The following is a 25,386-nucleotide window of genomic DNA, read 5'->3' on the forward strand; positions in this document are numbered from 1 at the left end:
CCCTGGGCCAACACACCTGAATCAAATGATTAGTTCATTATCAGGCTTCTGGAGAACTTCAAGCCATGTTGAGGAGGTAATTTAGCCATTTAAAACAGCTGTGTTGGCTCAAGGGCACATCTAAAACCTGCAGGACACCGGCCCTCAAGGCCTGGAGTTCGACACCTGTGCCCTACAGTGAGCTGAAGCATTATTTTTGTCATTTGTATGTCCCTTACGATGTCACCCTCTCCCCACCACTGCGCCCGGCACTCTTCTGTTTTTGGTGTGCCACCCCAATATTTTTAGTGGCCCCCATATGGCCACCCCTATGAAAAAAATTCTGAATGCGCCTGTTGCACTCACGTGCTTTACAAGAGAAAGCCAGTCAGAATTAGCTTAAAGTGAGGGCAGCTTATTTCACAAGATAAAGAATGATTATTTAAATCGTGAGTTATGGAAAACTATTTTAGCAGATTTTAAGAAATGGGTATAATAGTGTTAAGCCTATGTCTTGAAAGTAACTTAATGCACCAGTCTTCCTAATAGTATAACTCAGTATAATCCGCTGCTGATGTGCTTGTACTTTTCCGTGAATAAATGTCTGTAACAGAACATATCTAGTGGTCTTCTAAGATTTGAGTAGCCCTGCTCAGAGGGGTCTTGTGCTGTTATTCCTGCATACAAACCACCTCAGGTCTTTTTTCCTTGAAGAGGGCGCCTTTTTCTCTCTCCGCACAGCCACGCCGCTAACGCGGCTCCGCACCCGGATCACGTGACCAGGCGAAGCGGCCTCTCCTCCTCCTCCTCTCTCGGTCCTTCCTTCCCAGGGTTCAATGAGCGTTGTGTGGCCCCACCCCGTCTCTCTAAAAGCGCTGTCTATCTGTTCAATGTAGGCTACTATTCTCGGAGAGAGAAAGCAAGAGAGAAAGGGAGAAAATAATAACCTCCAAGAATCGGGTATTCCCGTCTTTCACCTTCCTCGACCAGCGGCCAGGAGGGGAGCGGCCTTCACGGTGGGAATGTGCTGCTACAACAGCCCCGCGTCCTACTTTTTGTGAATGTAAATGCACATGTAGTGTCAAGTCTGTAGCCTGTTTACCCACCTAGGATTCAAGAGGAATCTACATATGTGTATATAAATGTATGTTTGTATGACAGAGTGTGTGCACATGTATAGGCCGTATGTAGGTTATAAAAGCCGAGCCTGACAGCGGGTGTAGCTTTTTCACCTGCAAGAAACGTGGATACATTTCGAGGGATTTTCACGTCTTTGGTCACGTTTTCTTTTTCTGTTATTTTGTCCCCCTCCTATTTTTTTTTATTTTTATTTTTTTTGTAATTATTTCCCCCCTCTCTCTTTTGAAGGGATTCATCGGAGTCGAGCCAGAAATTAAGAAAAAAAGTCTATCGGTGCGCAGTTTTGGAGGCTTGGTGGTGATGTGAGGGGCTGATAAAACATTTCAGCAACAAAAGCGAGGGGCAGAGAGAGAGAAGGCCCTTTGGAGGAGAAAACAGCAAGGAACAGCCATCACATATAAGGAGGACAAATCGGAGGGGGGATACTGGATCATTTCGGATTTGGAGGTGGCGAGGGATCAAGACGAAAAGACAACCGCAGTGAGTTTGGGGCTGATTTGATGCAGAGAATGAAAAAGAGCCGGGTGACGACGGAAGAAGCGAGAATGCCACACATGTAGCTCGTTTGGGTGTAAATATTATTTTCCTTACAGCTGTCCTGCTGGGTCCCCGACGAAGACAGCCGTCGGGGAGACAGAAAAATAGATATAGAGTCTAAGTATACACCCATGGAAATGTTTGTCATGAAAAGCGACGTGGTAACGAGCGGCGCTACAGCACAGGCGAGCTTTGCGGACACGCCGAGTTCGGCTCCTTGTCACGGGCAGCTGTGAGACGCAAGACCCGGGCTTTTGGAGATGCAAATTAGGCTGTTTTTTTCTGCCTCCGTTTGAGGTGAACCGCCGTTTTTGGGTCTTATAGTGGACATTGTGGATTACAAGTCTTTATCTTACACGGCTGAAGGGGGGGGGGGGAAAGAGTTTGGAAAAACGAAACACAAACTACTGCATATAAAAGGGAAAAGCCCGAGCCGGATTCAGCAAACTGAGAAGGCGGCCTCCGTGTCGTCAGCAACAGTATCCTGCCCTTTCTCTGACAGCAAAATACGCGTTACGGACTTTAAATCTCTACACAGGGGCGCCACGGACCTTAAACGGTGTAAATGTGGGTAACGTTGCTGCCAAATCCGCGGGTCAAACGAGGCATCTAGACTAGTTTATCTGATTTATTTTTCTTTCTACATTACCCCCCCACCTTCCCTTCCCCCTCCACTACCACCTCCTCTACTTCTTCTTCCACCACCTCTTCCTCCTCCCCTGGACCCCCTTTTTTCTTTTTTCTTGCGGGAAGATGGGTTGTTTGGGCAACAGTAAGACCGAAGACCAGAGAAATGAGGAGAAGGCTCAAAGAGAAGCAAACAAAAAGATAGAGAAGCAGCTCCAAAAGGACAAACAGATCTACAGAGCAACACACAGACTACTACTTCTAGGTGAGTTTGACACATTTTTACAGATCTTATGTGCTTGCTGCTTTACAGACAAGGCCTCTGTTTGGACGGTTGAGACCCTGCTTCCTCCCTGCAAAACTTTCTGGGATGTTGTTTTGGGAAACATTGTCAACAGTGACTTTGCTCTTGCATAAGGCCAAAAATGCAATACGGTGCTGGGTTTTTGGCATGTTGCTGTCAGACTGTCATTCTGCAATGCTAACTCCCCAAACCTGCTGTAGCACAGCCCATTGGCTGGTTTTAGAGTATGCAGTGAGGCAAACCTGTAAGGTGGGGTAAACTGCTTGCAGTGGTTAAAGGATTAACGAGCACCAACATCAATCAGAACCAGCCTGTCCTAATTGATCATTAAGTAATGTATGTTTGTTCTTTAACACTTTTTCTTTTTCAGTTGTATTAAACTGGGACTTTGCAGCATGCTGAACAGTGCTCATTTCTAGCACTAAGCATGCATGCAGGCCTCAAATTTGCCAAACTAACAGAAGCTTTACATCACATGCCAGTTTGTGGGTGTGTTGCCCAAACATAAGATAATGTGACTCAAAGAAAAGCACACCAAAACTTGGTTAATGAAGAAATGAATATGTGTAAGACTCAACATGTGGTTGTGTGAGTGAAATTTAGGTGGGCTGGGTCTCTTTCATTATATAAGAGTGTTTTTTGTTTCCTGCAAAGCTCTCATCTGTACCCTCCTCGTATATCCATTCACAGGGTTTTGACTTCTAAGAATTTGCGGCGGACCCTTGGGGGAGGGGGTCAATTTGTTTTGAACATATCACTATTGAGGGTGGATATTGTATGACATGTCACTACTTGCATTAGGGAGGAAGTTGTGATGACTTTTGGAAAGGAGAAGGACAAAACAAATATACCTTCTGTAATTTTTAGGTCTTTCAGATCTAAAATATCAGCTTGATTTAAATGCGACCCTTAAAGGAAACTTTTTTTTTTTAAGGGTGAGCAAAGGTAAGGAAGCATAAAAAAGGGACACTCAGTTCACACCTGCTACTAGACCTTGTGTTAGCTTTGTTGGTAATAAGATGATCTCTGCAGCTTGACAGGCAGTAAATTGACCAAAAAGAGTCTACGAGTTAAAGCTGGACACACAACCTAACCGATTCTTCAGCATTTGTAGTGTTGGTTTGTATTGTAGCCTAGCTAAAACACAAATGTTGACCATCTATTGGCAGAGCAAAATTTTGAGCATGTGTGCCCACAAGGTTTAAATTTGCAGATCATTTATGTGTTTTGCTCAGTATGCTTTTGATTGGATTAACCACCCAGTCTAATTAAAGCCTTAATAGGTCCATGTTAACGAGACCTGTTAAATAAGACACAATGGGTGAAGGGTAGCAGTACAAAAAGACTACTGGATTGCTCTGTGCTTATACTGGTCAACCCCACAAGCTAGCTTTTCTGTCAGAACACTGCAGGGTGCCCCAGATGCAGTTCAGCTCTTGTCCATCATGATACTACATCAGATGAACAGTCATGCTTCCTGACGTGGAACCCACCACATTTTGCTGCACACCATTAATCCTGTAAATTACTACATTTTAATTTGGCATCTTTGTCAGACTTCATTATAAAAAAGCATCCTAAATTCTCAGGGTGTTAATGTAAACAGGTTTTAGATGCCACATTGCATGTGAAGCAATATTTAATGAGTTTGCCATGACAAAAACAATTGCATCTTTAATGCTACCACAGTATTTGCAAAACAAAGGAACAAGCATTTTCTTTTTGTTGTTTTTTTGTTTGTTTGGTTTTTTGTTTTGTTTTTTTAAATGCTGTGTTAGCGTACAACTATATTAGCAGCTAATCTGATGTTTTAGTTTAAGCAATGTTGCAAGAGTTTCAGTGCTGATGACTTCTGTGGCTGTGAAGGGCCTAATGGCAGTTTAGATTTCATGTTTCTGCAGGTTCTCTGTCATCCAGATCATGGTTGTCTTGAATGCTTGAAAAGAACATAACTGGGCTTTAAGTTTATCCAAGAGGCTTCTTTACTTCCAAAATGACTGACAGTCCCAGGTATTGAACCCTTAGTTGGGGTTGTCTCTTTGGAGATGGTCCTTGACCCAACGTTGATCATGTGGAATCTCGCATGATCAGTAGTGTTAAAAAAAAAATAAAAGGGCATGGGTCATTCTGTCACTGGGGGCATGGTATGAAATTTCTTATATCATATCTCCCACCCCACCATCATGTGAGCTATTGAGGTCACCTGAGGCAAAGTGTGAGTGGGGATTGTAATGCCTGGGAAGGACTGTTGAGACTGTGTTGTAGGTCGTGATAGCTGGTGTTCAACAATGAACAAATCAAAGTGGACCTAGGTGGCCTCTTTCACTCCCCTGTCAAACCGTCCGTCTTGGATGAAAATGTGAACCCTGGTGTCCTTCTCCTTTAGGTACAAGTGTACAGCTGAGTCTTGAGCTGGCTCTCCTATGTTGTGTTAAACATTTGTAAGGTGGTTGTTTGGTTTGTCCTGTTTAAAGGTCCAAGTATTCCTGACTGCACTGCATACACTATGCTGTTTAGCTTATATGTGTGTGTGTGTGTGTGTGTGTGTGTGTGTTGTCCTAGGGATGAACCAGTTTTGGTCTGAGGGTGTTACTCAGCTTGAAGTGCACTGGGATGTTATGTTTGGAGCAAAATCTTGATTTTCTTCAACAATCCTGCCACATAATGGACCAAAGTATTGTTCTATCATTCTGTTTCTGGCTGGTTGATGTCTGACATTCTGGTGTATCTTCTCTGATTTAATGTGATAGAACTGCCAATGTTAAAGGGTCTACTAGCAGATATGCTCACTGTGGACATGTGGCGGCAAAAGTTCCCTTTTTTTTTTTTTTTAAGGCCATTGTTAAGGTGTTAAAGTCAGTCGGGATTTTCATTTTGGATAATACTCATTTGGCTATATATGACCTACTTTTTAAAATCATTTGTGTGGTTAACATTCTCCAAACTAAAGTGTACTTTAGTATTTGTGAAGCAATAAAATAAGGACAATGTAGTCTGGTAAAAGACGGGTAATGGGCAGAGAAGGAGGGAGCACTGTGACACGAGGTCATCAGTTATCGTCGAGCTCATGATGTTACGAGTTCATGATATATACTGTAGCAAGCTGAGCCATCAAAATGCACAAGTCCCAGACTTGTGTGGCTTCTCTGATGTGCTTGACTAACAGTTGCACTTCATTGCTGGGAATCGCAGCCTAAACTGGTGCAAACTGTCAGATGATGCTAATGTAAAGCTGACCAAGTTATTTTTTTTTTTACTTTAGACTTCGTCTTTTTACCTTGGAAATGTATTTAGTTAACTTTTTTTTCATTCGTCCAAAGTAGGACAGAAAGGGAGAAAAGAGCCCTAAGATAAATGACATCTGTACAAACATGCCACTTATTACGCCTTTAACTTTACTTTGAAATATTCAGTATTGCTGTAATACTGTAGAATGCCAAAATAAGTTTTACATGTAATTATGTATTTAGACATTTACTTCAACAGTCACTCATCATGTCAAGCAATAGTTAAAAAAAATCACCTAATAAATATTTAATCTTCTAGATATTAAATAATCAAACAAACTGATGTACTTGTGGCTTTGTGCTTCAGTCTGTTTTAAGCTTTACCTTAAGTACGTTAGGTTTTTTGTTTGTTTGTTTTTTGGGGGGGGGTGTAACTTACATTTGTCTTTATTTAATTCAAGGTAAATTTAATTTTACCTTAATGTAAGTGAACACCAGAAATAACTAAGATGACAAAGACAAGACTGCTGTTTCAGGCCTCTTTTTTTTTTTTCTTTTTTTTTTAAATTTATATAAATAGGCCTGAAACGGGAAAAGCATACATCTTGGTGTACATTGGGTCTTGTAACTAAATTTGCTCATTCCTCATGTAGCCTTGCATGCTGTAGGTTTGACATTACAGGGCAAAAACTGAGTTTCATTCTTATAGCAGTTCCAAGCAATTCATCTGGCAACCTGCAGCTTACCACTAACGGCCCGGTAGTGCTGCATGCTATCAATTTCAGTCTGTTAAAATAGAAATGAGAAACGAAAATGAATAACACACATATACAATATTACACAGTAAGGTTCAGGCTCAGATAAAGTGACGACAAGCGTATTGTTGACATCTGAATACAAACACAAAAAACCCTAATTGGAGTTAATTTATGTATTTATTTTTTAACAATTCAAATTTTTCATGCAGTATCTTAGGAGAATTGTGATATGTTATACTTTTAGCTAGTCTTAGTCTAACTGAGAGCATGGTGTCGAGATCAGGACTCTGTGGGGGGTTACAGCATCTGTTGATGGACCCGTTGTTCTTGTCAGATGGTTCTTGGTGCTGGCTTTTTTTTTGGGGGGGGGGGACTCATTGTGATGCTGCAGAATGAAGTCTCCCATCCCGGGTGATATTGAATGATCAGAATATTCCTCTTGTGTGCACACCTTAACATGTTTTCTCCCCAGGACACACAAATGGGCTTTCGAATTGTTTTGGGGCTTTTTTTTTTTTTTTTTTTTCTGTATTTTGTCATAGTTGCTTAAAGGGTAAGAGATTGTAGGGGCAGACACAACAAGATGTTATACTTTATTCAAAATTAAACCATTATTTGAAGTAGTTTAAAAAGGAATCTCAAGGTCTTCTTTTGTTCTCTGGCCCCTTGGATAATAATCTAGTGTTGTGCTTTATTGGTGGCCTTATTTGCACTTGTTCTCACACCTCTGTGACCTCATAGTAATGTCACCGGTGCGAACATGCCTGTAACAGCGGGCACTGCACTAATTGTCAGTTTGCAGGCAACTTATTCAGTCAAACCCATAACAGTTTGGGACCTTTAACCTTGTAGTGAGCTACAGTGCTTGTGTCCACATAAAGGAAGTTGTACTTACACTGTAAACTGGTATTTCAGATAAACACCCATTTTATCCCAACACTGAGTGCATGTAAGTGTATCAGTAAGGTACATAATCCATTTTCACTTTTTCTCTCTCAGGAGCTGGAGAGTCGGGAAAGAGCACCATAGTGAAACAGATGAGGATCCTACATGTCAACGGCTTCAATGCAGAGTGAGTACTAGAGTGAGGCTGAGAATGAGCAGCATTCTGCTGAGTGCTCTTTTAAGTCTGAGGCTCATGTTGGCTTGTGGGTTTGAAGACTTTTATCCCAGGCTGAATCTACATCTCCTCCTCAGCGCCACAGAGACCCCTGTAAGAGTTTCTGTCAATGGTCATAAGTTTCTAATGAAACAAGTATACCTCTTTGCAACTACTTTGACCTAGCAACAGCCAGCAACCACTTGCCAACCATTTGGCAAATTTACACTTTTTGCTACCAACTGGAGGTTTCCAAGGGGTCGCTGACCAGCCTGCAGGCTTTTCACTGTGAAGAGAACTGACTATACAGTGGGATACTTTGTCAACTTTTAGTAGACCTAACTTGTATTGATTCAGTTGTAAAATGGTGCAATAGAATCCTAAAGGTAGTTTCATCTTCTACTATATAGCCCTGGAGCATTGAAGTAATTTATTTATTAATTTATTGATATGCTAGTATTGGCAGAAATTAGACATTTTTTGATTTGGTTAAAAGCGATTATTTAGTGAGCTAATTCTCTGTAAAGACATTATGATGCCACTTAGCTCACTCATTGTTGACCACCTCTGGTCGAAGCTAAATTGACTGCTATGACTGGGCCTAGTTTAAGTTTTGAAATCTGCCCAGGTAAGGAGAAGCGTGCATGTAAGGGTAAGGTGCTCCAAGCCGGCTTAAAGAACTGACAGTCAGTACCCTAAAAACTGCTCACCTACAAGTAAAATTAAGCCAGCTTTGTGATAAATGATTCCAATAATTTGCTGTTCTCCAGTGCCTCAACTGCTAGCTCCACCATGTTGAAGAGTAGTTAGCAATGCTGCTCATTTTAAGATCAGGGTAGTGGCACTCTTGCAAGAGATCTCCAGGGCAGAAGTCCGTCTGAACACCAGACAAAATAGAGAGAAGGCTGAATGATATGAAAGACCACTAGATCAGTGTCCTGGTCAGCTTTCCGATAGAACATGAGATGGGAGTTGGAGCTAGCTAGCCAGCAGCTGAACTTTTATAGTACTTGCACAAGTTTCTGTCAGGGTCTCCTAAGGTCACTCCAACGGTGACCAACAATATAACTGATAGTTGTTCCCTCTGATGGATTGGAGTGGGGGTGGGGGGTTGAACTGAATCACCAAGCATACTTGGTTGAGGGTTAATCTAGCTGAGTGGTCTAACAAATTAAACCCTCTGTGTGAAAACTCTAAAGACTACCCTTGTGTTGCATTTCTTCCCCCCCTCCTCAGTGTTTTTGGGAGCACATCTTTAACTTTTGCTTAACCAGTTTCAGGAGTAAAATAAGATGTTTGTATTGGTCTGGTGGTGGTCATGTATTGATAAGATGGAAGTATCTTTGCGAGGTTAGGCTAGATTTTCAGCACTTAAGGCGAACTTGGGCATATGACCCAGTGTGTGACTCCACAACACAGAACAGTGTGTGTCAGTGTGTCTGTCTCTGCTTGCATGGGTGAGATCTGTCTTCATTAAGAAACAAATCCGTAGAGTGCCATTGGAGTCATAAATGTGACTCGTGTTTATTGAGACCTGTATGGCTCATTCCTGTCCTCAGATGCAGTAAACTGGAGGATTTTCATGTTAGGTTTATTGTCTGTGTATGTCTGATCAGACGTCACCTTTGGAATTAATCACCTTCATCAATGAAGGTCTCTTTAAACCAAAACGGTGTTCCAGAACGGACTTCACATGACAAGCATAATAATGTGCTTTAATTTGCCTGCATCCTCAGGCAGGACATAATATACTGATTTGAGCCTTAAAGGGTTCAATAAGGCCTGTGATAAAAATAATTTTGGGGTGAATGGATTGAGTGTTGTGGCATCATGGTAATGTCAGAGTAATTGTCTCGTGACCGGAAGACTGGCAGTTCCAATTGCCGGCGTGATTTGGGAAATAGATGAATGGATGACTCATCTCTCCATATTCTTTGAACAAACGTGACTTAGCTGCCCTTGGGCAAGGCATTTGGAACTGGAAAGTAGGCAAAAATGAGGACTGGGGTATTTGGGACATTTTTATTGAGGGGGAGGGGCAGATGATGGGCCTTAAAGTTGAATCAAAGCAGTTCATTTTATTTTTATCCCCCCACCCCCTTGGCCATGAAACCAACACAGCAAGCTTAAAAATGGGCTGAAGTGAGACTTCTATACAGTCTTCATGTTAACTTAATGTGGCTTCTTACAACTTACTGAATTTCAGTTTCATACAAGTCTGTTTTTTTTCTCTTTTTTGGGGGGGACTTTGCTGGCCCCGTTCTGGCCACCACCCCTCATGTTTGACACCCCTGGTATAGATGGCCAGTTGATTATTAATTAATCCATGTTATGCAACACACTAGAGTACAGAATGTTATTGATATTGATTTCAAACCCTCTTTAGATGGGCTATCATCCACCTAAACGCTTTTCTTTTTTGTTGAACACATGTTTTTTGGATGCAATCACTGTAGCACATATTGCATATATGTTACAACTTTAAGTCCATCTCTCTCTAACCATACAGAGGGAAGCAGTCTCTCTGGAGAGATCACACAACCATGTGACAGTCTTCATTGACTATCAGTTTAAAAATGTAAATGTGCCTTCCCAGTTCCCCTCATAACCTCTTCCTCTTCCCCCCCCATTTTATTTTTCTTTTCTTCCCAGTTACCTCACATGTGGTTTGTTGTAAAATATGTTTTTGTTTTTCTTTCACCACAAAGACTGAGTGCCAGAAATGCCAAGTTACTGAAGCTAGTGAACAGACGTTAGCTTTTGGTGTCATGGCTTTGGCTGTATACATACATTTGTGGCTGTTAAGTGTAGATAAGTTTGTAAAGGGGACCGTTTCACCCTTGTCACTGACATGGAGCTATTGTAAACACAATGTACTGTTGTCCTGGCAGGCTCAAGGTGAAAGATAGACTAACTGGCTCTCTGGTTGCCTTTTATTAGAAACATTTTTTTTGTCAGTCCAAATGTCTCAAACACACGGCTATCATTTACAGCAGACATAATTTCGCTAGCATGCATGTCAATGAAGGTCTGTTTACCCATACAGACCAAAAACAAACCTAATACAGTGGACTGTAATGCACCCGGTCAGGGTAAGAGGGACCTCTAACACTTTTTTTCTTTTTTCTTTTTTTCTCCAAGCTTCATTAAAATGATACTTTATAGCAAAACTAAACATGTTTTTGATGTAAATGTAGTGGTTTGAAGAGAGGCAGAGTTGCAGTGCAAGCTGTGAGAATGGCTGTTTTCTTTCAGTGGATGTGAAGTTGCTTTTGTATCATGCAGTTTTGTCTGTTTGACAAAATGTCACCGACTGGTTCAAAAAACAAATGTAATCATTCTGTCACCATTAGCCTTAAATTATTTTTTAACGCTAAATTATGTCTTGTCTTTTTATTTACTCTATTTTGCTCCCTCTTAACAGTTTCAGATTATTGCTGTTTTATGGTTAATTTGTGGTCTCAATGTATTGCAGGTTAAATGCTAAACATTAATATCCAAAATCTTTAGGATATTAACTTTTTCTATATATAACAAATCACCTGCAGACAAAAGTAGAACTCGTTTTACATGTTTTGAGCACTTCATCTCAGTCAAACAGTTTTTATATGCATGCACTTTTTTTCCTGTTCTGAAGACATTTGCAGTATTTCTGCGATTTACTGCTTCTCATTGAACATTTTCTGTTTCAGAGAGAAGAAGCAGAAAATCCAGGACATTAAGAATAATATTAAAGAGGCTATCGAGGTAAGTGTGCTGTTGGTGGTTTAGTAGCAGCTTAGACAAATGCGGCCGTAACCTGTCGTGTTGTCTTATCGTTTTTCTTTGGGTTTCTTTTCTACAGACCATAGTAACAGCTATGAGTACCCTAACCCCACCTGTCCAGTTGGCATGTCCTGAAAACCAGTGCCGGATTGAATACATCCTCAACTTTGTCAATCAGAAAGACTTTGATTTTCCATCTGTGAGTAGCAATATATCACCAAATACATATCAACCCACACTTTGACATGTAGCTTTCTTTAAGTAATTTATTTAGCGGTTTTTCTTGTTTGCCTTGCTTTGATCTTCAGAACTGTTTTATAATGACAGTAATTTTCCAGCTTTACTCTTTCAAATTGAACTCATGGCTCACGTTTTCATAGTTCATTGCCCCAGTTTATGTTCTACTAAGAATTGTAGAGTTGACCTTATATACTTGTTTGAGTTTGTTGGGTTGCTTCAGAAATTGGGATAGATGTGTAAGGTACATTTTAGGACTTTTATTATTTAAATTTGTGTTATTATTTTTAAAGTCTGTATAATGGATCTGTAGCAGGGCCATGGCCTTTTCAGCTGTGTGTTTGTACTTCAGTAGATCATGGTAGGAATTACTCCCAGTGTCACAGGTGAGGATCTCTTGAAACAGGTAAAGACTGTGTCCAGAGACTGTTATAGACACTGGGGTTTACTAATGAATCCACTGGTAATGTCTGTGTGGGTTTGGTATTCTCAGTGGGATATTTCCATTGACTAATTGTCTATCCCAAGAGATGAAGGTTTGCACAATACCTACACTAATATGATTATAGCAGTTTAAGGTGAAACAGTGGTATTCTTTTTGGGAGTCTTTGTCCGTCTTGAAAATGTGTATGTTAAGACAACTGACACTTGGTATGCCGCCATGCACTGGTGGTGTAGTAGTTAGCACTGCACTGCAGTGCTGGAGCTCAGCAGCATTTGCAAAAGTCTGAGGGCTAGTGCAATGCATGGGAAGTAAGTTATGCACTCAACACTAAAATGTTAGTGTGGACATTAGTCAGTGTTTATCTACAGCCACCTGTTGGGCTTGAGGTTTCAGGTCACTCAGTCTTGTATGACTTTTTCAAGAAGAAGCTTTTGTTACTTCTGTTTATTTTGAATAAAGTTCATAAATGATAAATAGGGGTGGGAAATATTGAAACTAAAGGGGCAGCTGTGTTTCAGTCAAGTAACGATCCTCACCAGACACCCATTTATTTACATAGTGGCACTGAGCTCACACTCTTACCCTGAGTGATTTGTAGTTTGTAAGCAGACAGCAAATCTAACTCTGCAACAATTCATTAAGACAAATCAGCTGTCAGAGGACTCAAATCTGAGAGATTTAACCTACGAGCCACTCTCGTCAACCACTAAATCACCCCGCTGCCCAATGAATTCCATGCATTCTGAGCTGTTGGGAAGCAATTATTTGTTTATGGTCGTTTTACTTGTTTGGTTGGATGACTTGTTTATGACAAGCATGGCATAGTTTCAAAGTTATAAAACATGATGGTGAAAAGTGTGTGTGGTGGTGAGCGTCATAGGCACATCATCACTTCCAGTCAGGACTGTGACATTATTAATTTATCTCGAAATGAAGACTAATGGTAAATCAGGATGAAACGGGAATCAGTTTGCAGGAAGTCAGTTGCTTTTAAACTGGCTTTAACAGTGCCCTTGTGCGCCTGCCACTATAAATGTTTAGGTTAGATTTCATTTTTAATTTAAAGGAGGGAGTATTACAGTTAATTCAGCAAGCAGAGTGCTGGTAAAGTTGTAAAGAGCTACGAGGACGGACGTGCCCACACGTGACGCATGCAGGTTTGTGAACAGGTGAATTCCAACATTAATAGTTTAAAGCCGTTTACCACGGTCAAACCGGTTTAGGACTTTAATGGAGACGAGGAATTGAATCCAGTGCAGATTGAAAATGATTGGAGATCCTTATTTTTGTCAGGTACATTATTGTAGACTGCCTGCTGGATGATTGGGATAAGATAAGTCCAACCCATTTACTTTTCCATTACATGATGACTTGAGGGCTGCACTAATTGTTACCAAGTCAGATTTCTTAACTTTAACTGAGTTTATGGAATGAGTGTTTCATTTGTAAAATGTGAAGAGCAAATTTTGTTTGCAATTTGAATCACACATTTGTTAATGTCTCATCTCTGCAGCCCATAGTGTAAATTAATAGAGGAATGTGCCGTTGACTTGCTGTCTAAGTAAATATTGGATGACTTCCTACATATGGCTACACACAGCAAATTCCAGTGTTTATGTGCAACACAGCCATTTGTCTATTGCCCACTCTAGTACACTATGTAGATTTTGGTAAACACTTTAAATTTCAAATTCAAATGGTAAATGGCCTGTATTTATATAGCGCTTTACTAGTCCCTAAGGACCCCAAAGCTCTTTACATATCCAGTCATCCACCCATTCACACACACACATTCACACACTGGTGATGGCAAGCCACATTGTAGCCACAGCCACCCTGGGGCGCACTGATAGAGGCGAGGCTGCCGGACACTGGCGCCACCGGGCCCTCTGACCACCACCAGTAGGCAACGGGTGAAGTGTCTTGCCCAAGGACACAACGACCGAGACTGCCCAAGCCGGGGCTCGAACCGGCAACCTTCCGATTACAAGGCGAACTCCCAACTCTTGAGCCACAATCGCCCCAAATGTATAAATCAAGCACCTAGCCATGCAGTCTGACTTTATAAACACTGCTGAAAGAGCCAGTCTAAAGAGTTTGCTGAATTCGAGCATGGTGCTATATTAGGGATAGTACTGTTGCAGCAAATCAGTTCATGAAATCTCTTCCCTCCTAGATATTCCACCATGAACTCGAAGTAGTATTATTGCAAAGTCAGTGTTTAGAAACCACAGCAACTCTGCTTCAAAGTGGCAGAGCAGGGTCGTCAAGTCCTGAGGCTCTAACACTCCGCTGACTCAGTAACAGCCAAACTCTGGCATTAACATCAGCACACAAACTGTGCACCAGGAGCTGCATGGGTTTCCAAGGCTGAACAGCTCCTGTAGGTGTAAAGTGTAGGTGACTCAATACCTTTGTTCCTGTAGTGTAGGAGAAACCAGATATATTTGACCTGCATTTGTTTAGTTTATAGATGAGCTAAAAATGGCTCTGCACATAGAAAATACCTTTTGAGTCACTGCAGTTGGTCTGCTCTTAATTCCCCCCCCCCCAACTTTTTTATTTTCATTAAATGAGTGCATCAAATTTGATTTTTTTCTTAGTTTAGCAACTAGCTGCAGTTATTGATCAAACAGTCACATATTTCATATCACAATCTAGTGATGCCTAGAAATCTGCAGTAAGAGAAGCAGCATCTCTCATATTAAATGTCAATATCACAGCACAGATGCTGGTATTTAAAAAAAAAAAAAAAAAAAAAAAAAAAAATGTAAATGAGCAATATAATGAATTTGGCTGTAATGAAGGAGAATATACTATATGTGTTTAGAGTGGGCATCTAAATCGGCAGAAAAACTAGTTGTGCTGTTTGTGTTAAGTTATTTTGGGGTGATATGTCAGCAATAACAGGTGTTACCACCTTACAGCCACAAGTAAATTTCAGTAGCTTCAGTGCATATAGCTACACACACACGGGGAACACGCTGTTGTACATGAGGAAAACCTCCCTGATCAGGAATGTGGAGACACAGGGTTTTGTCAAAATGCTCAACAGTGTGCTCATAGGGATTGGAAGACTCTAAGGAAATCAAACTTGTTCCTTTTTAAATCTAGGAGCAGAGTCACCTGACTAATGGCCATGTTTCTGTGACATTGATGAGAGGTTCAGGAGCAGCAGACCGAATGATCCATTTTTAAAAACTGTGCTAAATATGTATTGCGTGTTTTTTAAGGATGAAGGGTTTGGATGCTGCAGTTATAAAATGGTCCTTTTTATAGCAATGATTCTCATAGTGTTGCCACTTCATTTCGTAAAATCTACTGTAAGCATGAGCAACAGTTCAAACATCAACTCCACCTTCACAAAGCTTGCACCCTTTCAGTTTTTGATGTTATTAAAGAAGCGACAAGTCAGCTTTGTTACTGGCTTCACATAGTGGCTGGTGGTGTACCGGAGTGCTTGACATTGCCTAATGTTTCTTCATGTATGTTAATGGAGTGGACAAAATATTGGGAACATGCCGTGTAATGCAATCCAGCACACCACCAGCCACCATGAAGCCAGTTAAGAAGCATGCATGTACAATGCTCCGGACAGTTCAAGTCAGGTTTAACGGGTGTGCTCAAAGTGGTCAGTGAGTGACACACAGAGGTGGTGTTGTTGCTGTTGTTTCTGCAACTTTTTACTTCCTTAAAATGAAATCGGCAAAGGTGTTAAGAGTGCAAAAAAGATAAATGCTTCATTGATTTGATATCTGCATGTCACAAAGTCTGTCTGCTGTGAGGAATCTGCACCCTTATTTACCTTTTTAAAGATGTGCACACAGACATCGCCCAGGCACAACGTACACTGCATATGGTGTCAACAGAAACGCTGGGCAGGAGGTGCCCTCACATACACATCATGGACAACAGACAGCCCTGTGCTTTTTCTTCCCCCCCGTTTCATGTCATGTTCAGTGTAACATGCACAAGGAATACACACAATCGCCTACTTTGAAACATGTTTAAGCACATGAGCTGTTGCTCAATCCTGTTTAATCATGCAGTGGTTCTAATGTTGTCTCGCATTTCCACTGCAGTGACACAGAACTTGTTTTTTGTAATTTCATGATAAACATGATTACTAACAATGTCCAACTTCTGCTGATGCTTCAATTCTCCTGTTCTGCCTGTATGATTCATCTTCTCCCCCCCCCCCTCCCCAAATCTTCTTGTTCTCAGGAGTTTTACGATCACGCAAAGACACTGTGGCAAGACGAAGGTGTCCGGGCTTGCTATGAGAGATCCAATGAGTACCAGCTAATCGACTGTGCACAGTAGTAAGTAACTTAAGTTCAACTTCATGGTGACGTGATTTATAAATGTGAGGATTCTGTGAGGGATAACTTCTAGTTTTTATTGATACTGTGCATGTGGTGCCATTTTGTGTGGTTATCTTATAGTTGGTGTAGTTTTAATTGTCTTTTTTATTTATTGTTTTGTTTGCTTTGAGTTACAGAAGCTTATTACTAGTAATCTGAGGCAAATGTTGTGTACTTGGGGCATCCTAGAAGTTGCATAGCAGAGCGGCTCCTTTCAGCTTGAGATGGTGTCAGGTCCTGCTGGAAGCCGGTTACAAGCAGGATGAACAGTTGCATTATTGACAAAGAAGTAGAGACTGAAGTATGTTTTCGTATTTGTTCTAATACTTCCGGTTTTATGACTAAAGCATAAGTAGGGTGAAATCTGGGGTAGACATGCTCATCCTGATCCCAGCATGTGCGCTACTAAGCGGTTTCATGGCAGGTAAGGCATACTAGTTGGGTTTTTTCAATTCATGACTCCTATATGGCAATGAGACCGTGTATTATAGAAAAGTGCATTTTACCTTAATTTCCTTAAATCTGGCTAAATTATTTCCTTAGATTAAATGACAACTAAGGACTCAAAACTAGATGATAGCAATGTGAGCCCTAGCCTCGTCAATCCGGTTGTTAAGTGATGATGTATGAACCCTGCTTCCAGGTCCAAACTACTCTGCGTTTATTAAGGCTGTTTTTGGTTTGGGTTTTGGTTTGTATCTTATTCAATGTCATCTGAGCAAGCCCCCCAAAACAAAAAATTCAGTGATCACTGTCGACCTCTGTCACTTTTATTACCACTATTCATTTTTAAAGCTCAGCTTTTAAAACCTTATGATGTAACTAAAGCCCCATGCAGTAGTATATTAATGACCAACCTCATATTTTGAATGGATTATCTCAGTTGTTCTCCTGACTGAAGTTTAGTCTGTTTACAGCTTCCTGATATGCAATTGCATTTATCCCTAACCATCGGGAACCATCACATGATCTTCTATTGAGTGGAAAAAAGTTGGCATTCATCTTCCAACTTTAGTGTACTAATGTGTTTATATTATGCAAATCATAGCTGTGTAGCTAGCAGTGACATAGAACAACATTATATACCAGCTAGCCCAACTTCAGTAACCCTGCAAACATTGTTGTTTAGTTTTCTGTCTTCATTTTTGTCGGCTGTGATAGCAGAGCTGTAAGTTTTAATTTTTTCAGAAATCTCAATCCATGGTTTCCATCTGTAGCTCCCTGCTAGCTCTGTTATGGTGAATGCCTGGATGTTAAACCTAATTGTTACACCTGGTAGAGCAGTCACATTGATCATTTTATTAAAGAGGAAAGAATTTAGGCAAAATTGTAACTCTGTGATGCTGCTATATTTGTTTAAAGTGTAGCTTGGACCCAGAAACGGCTAATAATATCAGACTTGAAGACCGGATAGTATGAATGCTCTAGCTCCCTAAGAGATTGCCAAAAAATCTACTCGTTAGGGAAGCACTATGCACCCTACATAATATTAACTGTGCTTTAAAAAAGATTTAAAAACTAAATGCAATGAGATCCAGAGTTTATTTCCCATCAAGAGGAGAAAGCTCATAGGTAATATCGGCATATACCACCTCTACATACAGTTATGGACTTCAATACTGTAACCGGTGCTCATACTCGAGTTTGAGATGAACAACTCAACCAAATGTTTTGACTTGACTGTGACACGTTTGTTTTGAGTCTTAACAAAGACTTGATTCTGTTTTTCTGAACCCTTCTCCATACCCTCACCACACACTGCATGTTTTCAACAACACACACTGACTCAAAGTTCAGGAAAAGAGGTAAAGTAGCTAGTCTATAAACAAAGTTGCATGAAGCTCTAATTTAAAATCAACCCAGCAGATAGAAACGCCCTCCTTCTGTTTCCTCTCATTTTCCCAATGTGCGGGCACCAACGCACCCTTACACATGTAAATGACGAGTGTGGTCGTATGTGAAAATGCTGGCATGCAATTGTGTAGTGGAGAAGATTAGATTTGACGATGCTGATTCAGTGCATTAATGAGGGAAAACTAGCTAGAAATCATCTCGATTAGGAGTAAGTCCGACAATATCAAAGCTCTTCAGCATAAAGGGAAACGAGTCTCTTGCTGAATTAAGACTGATACAGTGCATCACTATTATTAAAACAGCTTAGTCTTCGAGTGGTGTTTCTAAACATGCAGTTTTCATGTCCTGGTAAACACTGAAATAAAACTTAAAGGGTCATATTTTTGGGATACATTAAATACCTGCGGACTTCTAAAAATCACTGACGAGACTTGGAGCACTCTGCATCTGCTACAAATAAAAACAGCAAAGTTATCATAACCTGTCAGGAGTATGGAGTCATCCTAACAAAGGTGGATGACTTTTAAAAGGGAGCTGAGACAGGAGTCACTGGTTGAAATCTTAAAATCTGGATGTGCATACGTTAAGTGATTAAGGGGGGTCCTAAATGTACTTTTTATGGGTCAGAGTTGTCCAGTTTATATTTTTTTTCCAAACAAAAGCAGGTAAAACCACAAAGAAAATGTATAGTGAAGGAGTCGTGTAACAGCTGCAGTTTGCAGGGTTTGGGAGCAAACATGGCGGAGGCTGAGTCATCTACAGATCAGAGGATGCTTAGAGGAGGGGGGGGTGATGTTTGAGGAGGATACCTTCGCTGCTCAGCTCTTGACTATGACCCTGTAGTCTTGACTGTTTTTTACTAATAAATCCATCCTGGTGAATAATGCATCCGGTCATTGAGAACTTTAGATCGGTTTGATCTTTAAAAAGTTGATTTCCTCACTCAAGTGGTACAGTCCAGTCTGTGATCCCTCCTCCTTCCTCCTTGCACACAACACAAACTCATCCTGCTCTTTCTTTCCTTCTCTCCTCCTTTTTTCCCCTTTCTCCATCAGTCTGTCTTCTTTCTGGTGCTACTCCAGCTGCACGAGATTGGGTGCTGATAGACTATTAATAGTGCCTGTGGTTGGGTCTCCATGGTAACCGTGCTGCAGGCCAGGGCGCTGGGGAGCTATTTTTGAAATCTGCTCTGTAATGTCAGACAGACGCCACTACACCTTCATTCTGTCTCTCTCCTTCTGTTTCTTTACCTCTTCCACTCTTGTGTGTGTGCTCTCATCTTACCTTCTGGACACTTTTTTTTTTTTTTTTTTTTTTCTCTTTCTTTCTTCCCTCTCCGGATGGGGCTGGTGGTTGCTCGGACCTTCAAAGAATCCCAAAGATTCTCTCACTGTCCACTTCCTCTTCCTGTTTCCTAGTTCATCCATGTCTTCCATGATATATTGATGACCTGCTGTCATTGGCAAGATGTTTGAATGCTGCCTGCGGCTTGTTCTGATCTTTAACATAGCACTTCTTGGTCATCCTTTTTACTCAAATGTGAAATAATTGCAGATGTTGCAGGAGGCCCACCTTCTCTTGCAAATGAGGAAAAAGCTACATTAAATACTATACATATTAAAACGACTGAATGCACTGTACTCTTCTCCATAAGATCTTAGTTTCCTCAAGCTGGGTGTAACCTGAATCTGTCGTCTTCTGCCCTTTGAGTTGTCATGATCACTTGTAGCTATGCTCACTCCCTGCTTTCACATTGACTCATTTTGGCATACTGGACAACAGCTTCAGTGTTTTCCCTGCATATTGAGTGAGCAGTGAGGATGCTTCTACCTTCAAGGTCATCTGCTGTAGAAAAATACAATTAAATTCAAAAGTTGGTTTTATTGGTATCTCTCTCTATTGGAGACTTTAAGTCTCAGTATGTCGGGCTCAAAACCACACGGACAGCCTCTCTGGCAAACTGGTTTTGTATTTCATATAATACCACAGCTGTAGCGATGTACATGAGAGATGATACTTAAGTGTTGCTGGAGGAAAAAGTGCACAGTCATGCCTGGTATTATACCAGTGTTGTTTTTTTGTTTTTTTGTGGTGTTTTTTTTGTCTCATTTGACTCCTTGAGCACACCTGTACAAGTCTTACAAATATGAAACCACTGTGTGGTCTATAGTATTACTTCGGTAACTGTTCTCTTGCCTTTTGTGTCTCTCGTCTTTTCAGCTTTCTAGACAAGATCGACATTGTGAAACAGAGTGACTACACTCCAACAGATCAGGTGGGTGAACTTCTTCCACTACAAAGTTAATAATATCCTACATTTAACTATACAACTATTTCCCCTGAATAGTATTTTATGAGGAAGGGACTTTAACATTTTGGTCCCTGTCACATATTAAAGTTATGCTTTTGCTCCTTTGGTGCCAAACTCAAATGTGTTATATCCTCTTATTTTTCACTTTGAAATTCAGTATATTGTCCAAATATTCCATATGTTGGATTTGTATCTTGTGAGTGTTTCTCCAGGTTTGTCACTCTAATCTGGCACATAAAAGCCTTGTTGTTACATTGTGTCACTCCTGTTCACCAGGATTTGCTGAGGTGCAGAGTACTGACTTCAGGGATCTTTGAGACGAGATTCCAAGTGGACAAAGTTAATTTCCAGTAAGTAAAAAAGGGTGGAGAGTAACAGTTTCTTTCAAAGGTAATCTACAGTGTCTGAGGATATAAACACAAATCAGCTGTACATATGCATTTTCTCCACATGATGGCAGCATTTTCCATGTTTACATTTATATCTGTACAGTATGTTTGATGTCGGCGGTCAAAGGGATGAGCGCAGGAAATGGATTCAGTGCTTTAATGGTAAGTGGTGTTTATTTCCTCTCACTTCCCTTGACTCGTATCCTTTTCTCTCACGGTGTCTGATTTATCGCTGTTCCTCCCTCTTCCTCAGACGTAACAGCCATCATCTTTGTGGTGGCCAGTAGCAGTTACAACATGGTGATCCGAGAGGACAATCAGACCAACCGTTTACAGGAGGCCCTCAACCTCTTCAAGAATATCTGGAACAACAGGTGAGGAAAGACGCCAAACCTGTCATCCTGTGGACTTGTGGTTTGTTTTGTATTGAATCCCGAGATTAAGTTGACAGCATAGGAAATCAGAAAGCCTTCGCAGCACTTCAGCCTCTCAAGGGTAGGCAAGTTATTTATCAAACATGGTTTCGAAGCTAGAACACTTTGAGCAAGTCCTAAGCGAACTGTTATCTGCTGGCCCCTGTTATGGCTTATTTTGGCTGACTGAACTTTGTCTTTTCACACTTGGAAACAATTTTATATTTCAGTGTGATCTTATTTCAGTCTCTCGTCTTCCTCAGGTGGCTGCGGACCATTTCTGTCATCTTGTTCCTAAATAAACAGGACCTGCTTGCAGAGAAGGTGTTGGCAGGGAAGTCCAAAATCGAAGAATACTTCCCAGAATTTGCTCGCTACACCACACCTGATGATGGTGAGCTGCCTTATTACAGCATCTGATTTTGAGCTGTGTGTGTGTGTGTGTGTGTGTGTGTTAGTTAAGATTAAGTACAATAAATTATACCGACGTGAAAACACATTTTTATTTTCATCAATGAAATTTATCATTTAAAAAAATGGAAAATTCGATGCAACAACTCATCCAGAAATTTGAAAGGATACCTTTGATATCATTCACCACAAGGGGTCATCCTGGATACACCTAGAAGATTTTTGTAGTGAAGCGCTTGCTCTGTGAGGTGGAAAGCTTCTTTTTACGTCTTACACATTCTGCTATAGAGTTGTAGTGCCTCCTTACTAGTTGTTGCATTGTCATGTTTAAATTGTCTACCTGTGAAATTGCATATGGTGAGAAGTTAGTCACTGGCCTCTGTCTCCTCTTACAGCAACGCCAGAACCTGGAGAAGATCCGCGTGTTACAAGGGCAAAGTACTTCATCAGAGATGAGTTCCTGGTAAGTGCGTAGCTGTCTTTCATGGGATTTGTTTTTAAATGTATGCAGTGGAGGGGCGGGGGTTATGCTTTAATAAAATTTGGAGACGTTTCTGCTGCACAAAAGTTGTTTAGCTGCTTTGTAACTTTTCCTTTCTTCTACAGAGGATCAGCACAGCAAGTGGAGATGGAAGGCACTACTGTTACCCCCATTTCACCTGCGCCGTCGACACAGAGAACATCCGCCGCGTCTTTAATGACTGTCGAGACATCATCCAGCGGATGCACCTGCGGCAGTACGAGCTGTTGTGATGGGAGAGGAAAGGTGTTAGGCCAAAAAGATAAAACCAGATCGGACTATGGAAGACGAAAAAGAAATCCCTGAACCTGCGTCTCTGAACTCTTCTGCAGAAGTATGAGAGCTCTTGTGACACAACAGGGGCCAAAACACACACTTATAGTAAACACGCCGTGAACCCAGAAATTCCCCTGATGCAAACTCTCTACCTGATGCAGAATTTTTGACGGATGGGTTTGAGGGGCTTACACGTAAAACCGACTTCAGTCTTGACTTTCAGCCATACTCCCAGCTCCTCACCTTTCGACATAATGTTATCGTCACGTTACCTTCACCTTCCTAAAAACAGAAAAAAAGTGGCCCAGTCCGGACTGAGTTTCCTGCAGCGAGGGTTGGAGCTGCAGCTTGAGTTTTGTTCGTTTTGGGTTTTTTTTGGGGGGGGGTTTTTCTCCCCTGATTGGGCTGAAAACTAAGAGCTACTACTTCAGTGCAATTGGGAAAGAGATGAATTACTGCAAATGGAGAATGAATATATCACAGCAGATCAACTGAACACTGTATTTAAGAGAGACAAAAAACAAAAAAACAAGCACTGTGCTCAGGACTTTGACTCAAACCATGTACACCAAACCTTCCTTTCACTTAGAGACATCTTTAAATCCAGTGGCTCTGCTTGCGCACACACAACACATCTCACCTGCTTTTTACTGGACTGCACAACAGGGGGGTCAATCTGGCAACGCACGTACCTGCTCGCATTTCGTTGAGATGCCGGCTATTTATCTGGGTCGGTGCTTTTTGAGATTAAACGGGCGAAGCTCAGCCGAGCCCAGAGGAGCAGCGTTACCACAGACTTAACCAGACCACGGGTGTGTTGGTGAGACGTCACTCGAGCAGGTGTTCACTAAAACGGGATGGGAGCCAACTGCGATTTGAGTTTCTCTGATGGGAGGTGTCGGCCGTGATTGATCGGGGCGCCAGCGGCTTCTCTACAGAACTGTTTAGCCACCTGACTTTGTCTTGTTGGTATCGGAGCATCACATGAGGAGGATATATTGAGTTTAAAACAAAAAGAACCAGAAATGCCAACTTCTATGGGACTTTCAATAGAGGGCGACGGGCATCCTTCAACAGTACAGTACCATATAAGTTAAAGAGAACTCTCATCCTGTTATACAGTCTCCACAGCTGTTTTTCTCTGTGTAGACTTTTGTGCCATTGTGCCCTGTGCGCTCTTTCTTTATCTCAACTCTTTGTCATCCTTTTGTCACCCGTTCTCTACACGTTCTCCATCTTTCGCCCACCCTCTTCACCGCCACCTTTTCCATTTGCACTTTTACCTTCCTGGCAGTGGTCTTTCATTTTAAAGAGAAAATAAGATATATTAATCTTGGAATATTAAAAACACAACAAAATGGGACTTTTTTTTTTCTGCCCCCACCTGTGTGCTTGCACCTCCCTGCCATTCCTCCCTCCACCATTCCTCCTCTCCTCCCTTGTATGTCTGTCTTTACTTTACTGCTGAACTATTATTCTTGTACAGACTGTAAAATGTATTATTTTGTACAACTTTATTGAGGAAAAAACTTTTAGAAGATCCCTGTGCCTTGATCACGACTGTACGTGTGTAATGAGCTAAAGTGGGTGTCATACTGCGCTGTATAGCTTGGCCAATCCTCTCCCTGCCTCCCTCGCTCTTACATTCTCTCCCTTTCTTTATCCCCACCTCTCTCTTTCTCAGTCTATTTCTTTCTCCTCTCCTTTCCTTGGAGATGGTGGATGACCATTTGTAGCTTTAGAGTTTTGTTTTTTGGGGTGGTTGGGTTTTTGTTTTTTGGGTGTGTGTGTTTTTTTTTTTTTTTTTTTTTTTTTTTTTTTTTTTTTTTCCTTGGGTTATTTTTGGGGGGTTTTTCCACCCTTTTCCTTCCAGCCCATCTTTATGATTTAATGTCTTTTTTTTTTCTTTTTTTTTTTATCCATATACCCCCAAAAAGATAAATATGAAATCTATATGGGTTCTAAAGTATTTTATTAGAATCAAATGAACCTTGACAAATTGTACACTTGATGGTGTGCATATTGCTATAACTTAATCCTTTCAACTGAAGTTGTTTGGGATTTTTTTTTTTTTTTCTTCCACACACTGAAGGGTTATAAGTGGGAGGTGACAGATGCAAAACATTGCTTGTTTCTACACAAATCGTTATTGTTTTTGCAAAAAAGAAAAAATGGCCAAAAAAAGAACAATTTGTTTTTCTTTTCTGCTGAGGGGGGAGGGGGTCCTCCTGCCTAGCCTTGCACAGCAGAGGCAGCCTGTACAGTATTAGCATCTCTCATTTCAGTGCCCTAGTCTCATTTAATGTGTACATCAAATATGGGTCTACTTTCTGAAAAGGAGCTCTATGAAATAAAGAATTTTTTTTTCTTTTTTTTTTCTTTTTTTTTTTTTTTTTTTTTGGTGCAAACAGCAACTGCTTTGTCATGTTTTTGTCATTACACTCTACGCAACTCAGGGGATAGAAATCAACAACCCTATTAGACAAAAGTGCATCCAAGCTTATCGATTCTTATGACTGTTGTGCTTCGCAAAACAACAATCCTCATGGCAGTGAACATTTTGCACATCTACCTGTGTCTCTAGCTCCCAACCAAAAAACTGATCTACATTCGTTGTGAAAATCAGTAACGTATCGGACCAAATCGCTTAATCTTTAACAGTGCTGATATTTATTTATTTATTTATTTATTCCCGCCCCCCTACTCCTGCCCCCACCGCAGCAAAAAAAA

The 25,386-nt window shown here is 41.0% G+C and overlaps 1 protein-coding gene across 2 annotated transcripts; it reads left to right on the forward strand.

Annotated features, from left to right (window-relative positions):
* Window positions 1–1,452: 1,452 nt before the first annotated feature.
* Window positions 1,453–24,377, forward strand: gnas (GNAS complex locus). 2 transcript variants are annotated; one of them, XM_085345297.1, is made up of 13 exons: window positions 1,453–1,599; window positions 2,410–2,548; window positions 7,572–7,644; window positions 11,364–11,418; window positions 11,516–11,635; window positions 16,343–16,440; window positions 20,557–20,611; window positions 20,924–20,997; window positions 21,140–21,198; window positions 21,290–21,410; window positions 21,713–21,843; window positions 22,256–22,323; window positions 22,467–24,377. In XM_085345297.1, exons 2-13 carry the CDS (start codon window positions 2,410–2,412, stop codon window positions 22,611–22,613), a joined length of 1,140 nt encoding a protein of 379 aa, XP_085201423.1. In that variant the 5' UTR covers window positions 1,453–1,599; the 3' UTR covers window positions 22,614–24,377. The 2 variants fall into 2 exon arrangements, with proteins under 2 accessions (XP_085201423.1, XP_085201424.1); XM_085345298.1 differs by lacking the exon at window positions 1,453–1,599 and adding an exon at window positions 2,099–2,223.
* The last annotated feature ends 1,009 nt before the right edge of the window (window positions 24,378–25,386 follow it).

Source organism: Diplotaxodon limnothrissa, linkage group LG20 (assembly GCF_057381915.1).
Source record: "Diplotaxodon limnothrissa isolate DT_005_m linkage group LG20, D_limnothrissa_male_GT1.1, whole genome shotgun sequence".
In the NCBI taxonomy this organism is placed as follows: Eukaryota; Metazoa; Chordata; class Actinopteri; order Cichliformes; family Cichlidae; genus Diplotaxodon; species Diplotaxodon limnothrissa.

What these genes read in the sequence shown, in the direction of transcription:
- gnas (XM_085345297.1), top strand. Translation starts at nt 2,410, where the DNA reads ATGGGTTGTTTGGGCAACAGTAAGACCGAAGACCAGAGAAATGAGGAG. An exon ending in ACTACACTCCAACAGATCAG is followed by an intron (nt 20,612 to 20,923) that starts GTGGGTGAACTT and finishes CCTGTTCACCAG; the next exon opens with GATTTGCTGAGGTGCAGAGT. An exon ending in CTACACCACACCTGATGATG is followed by an intron (nt 21,844 to 22,255) that starts GTGAGCTGCCTT and finishes CTCCTCTTACAG; the next exon opens with CAACGCCAGAACCTGGAGAA.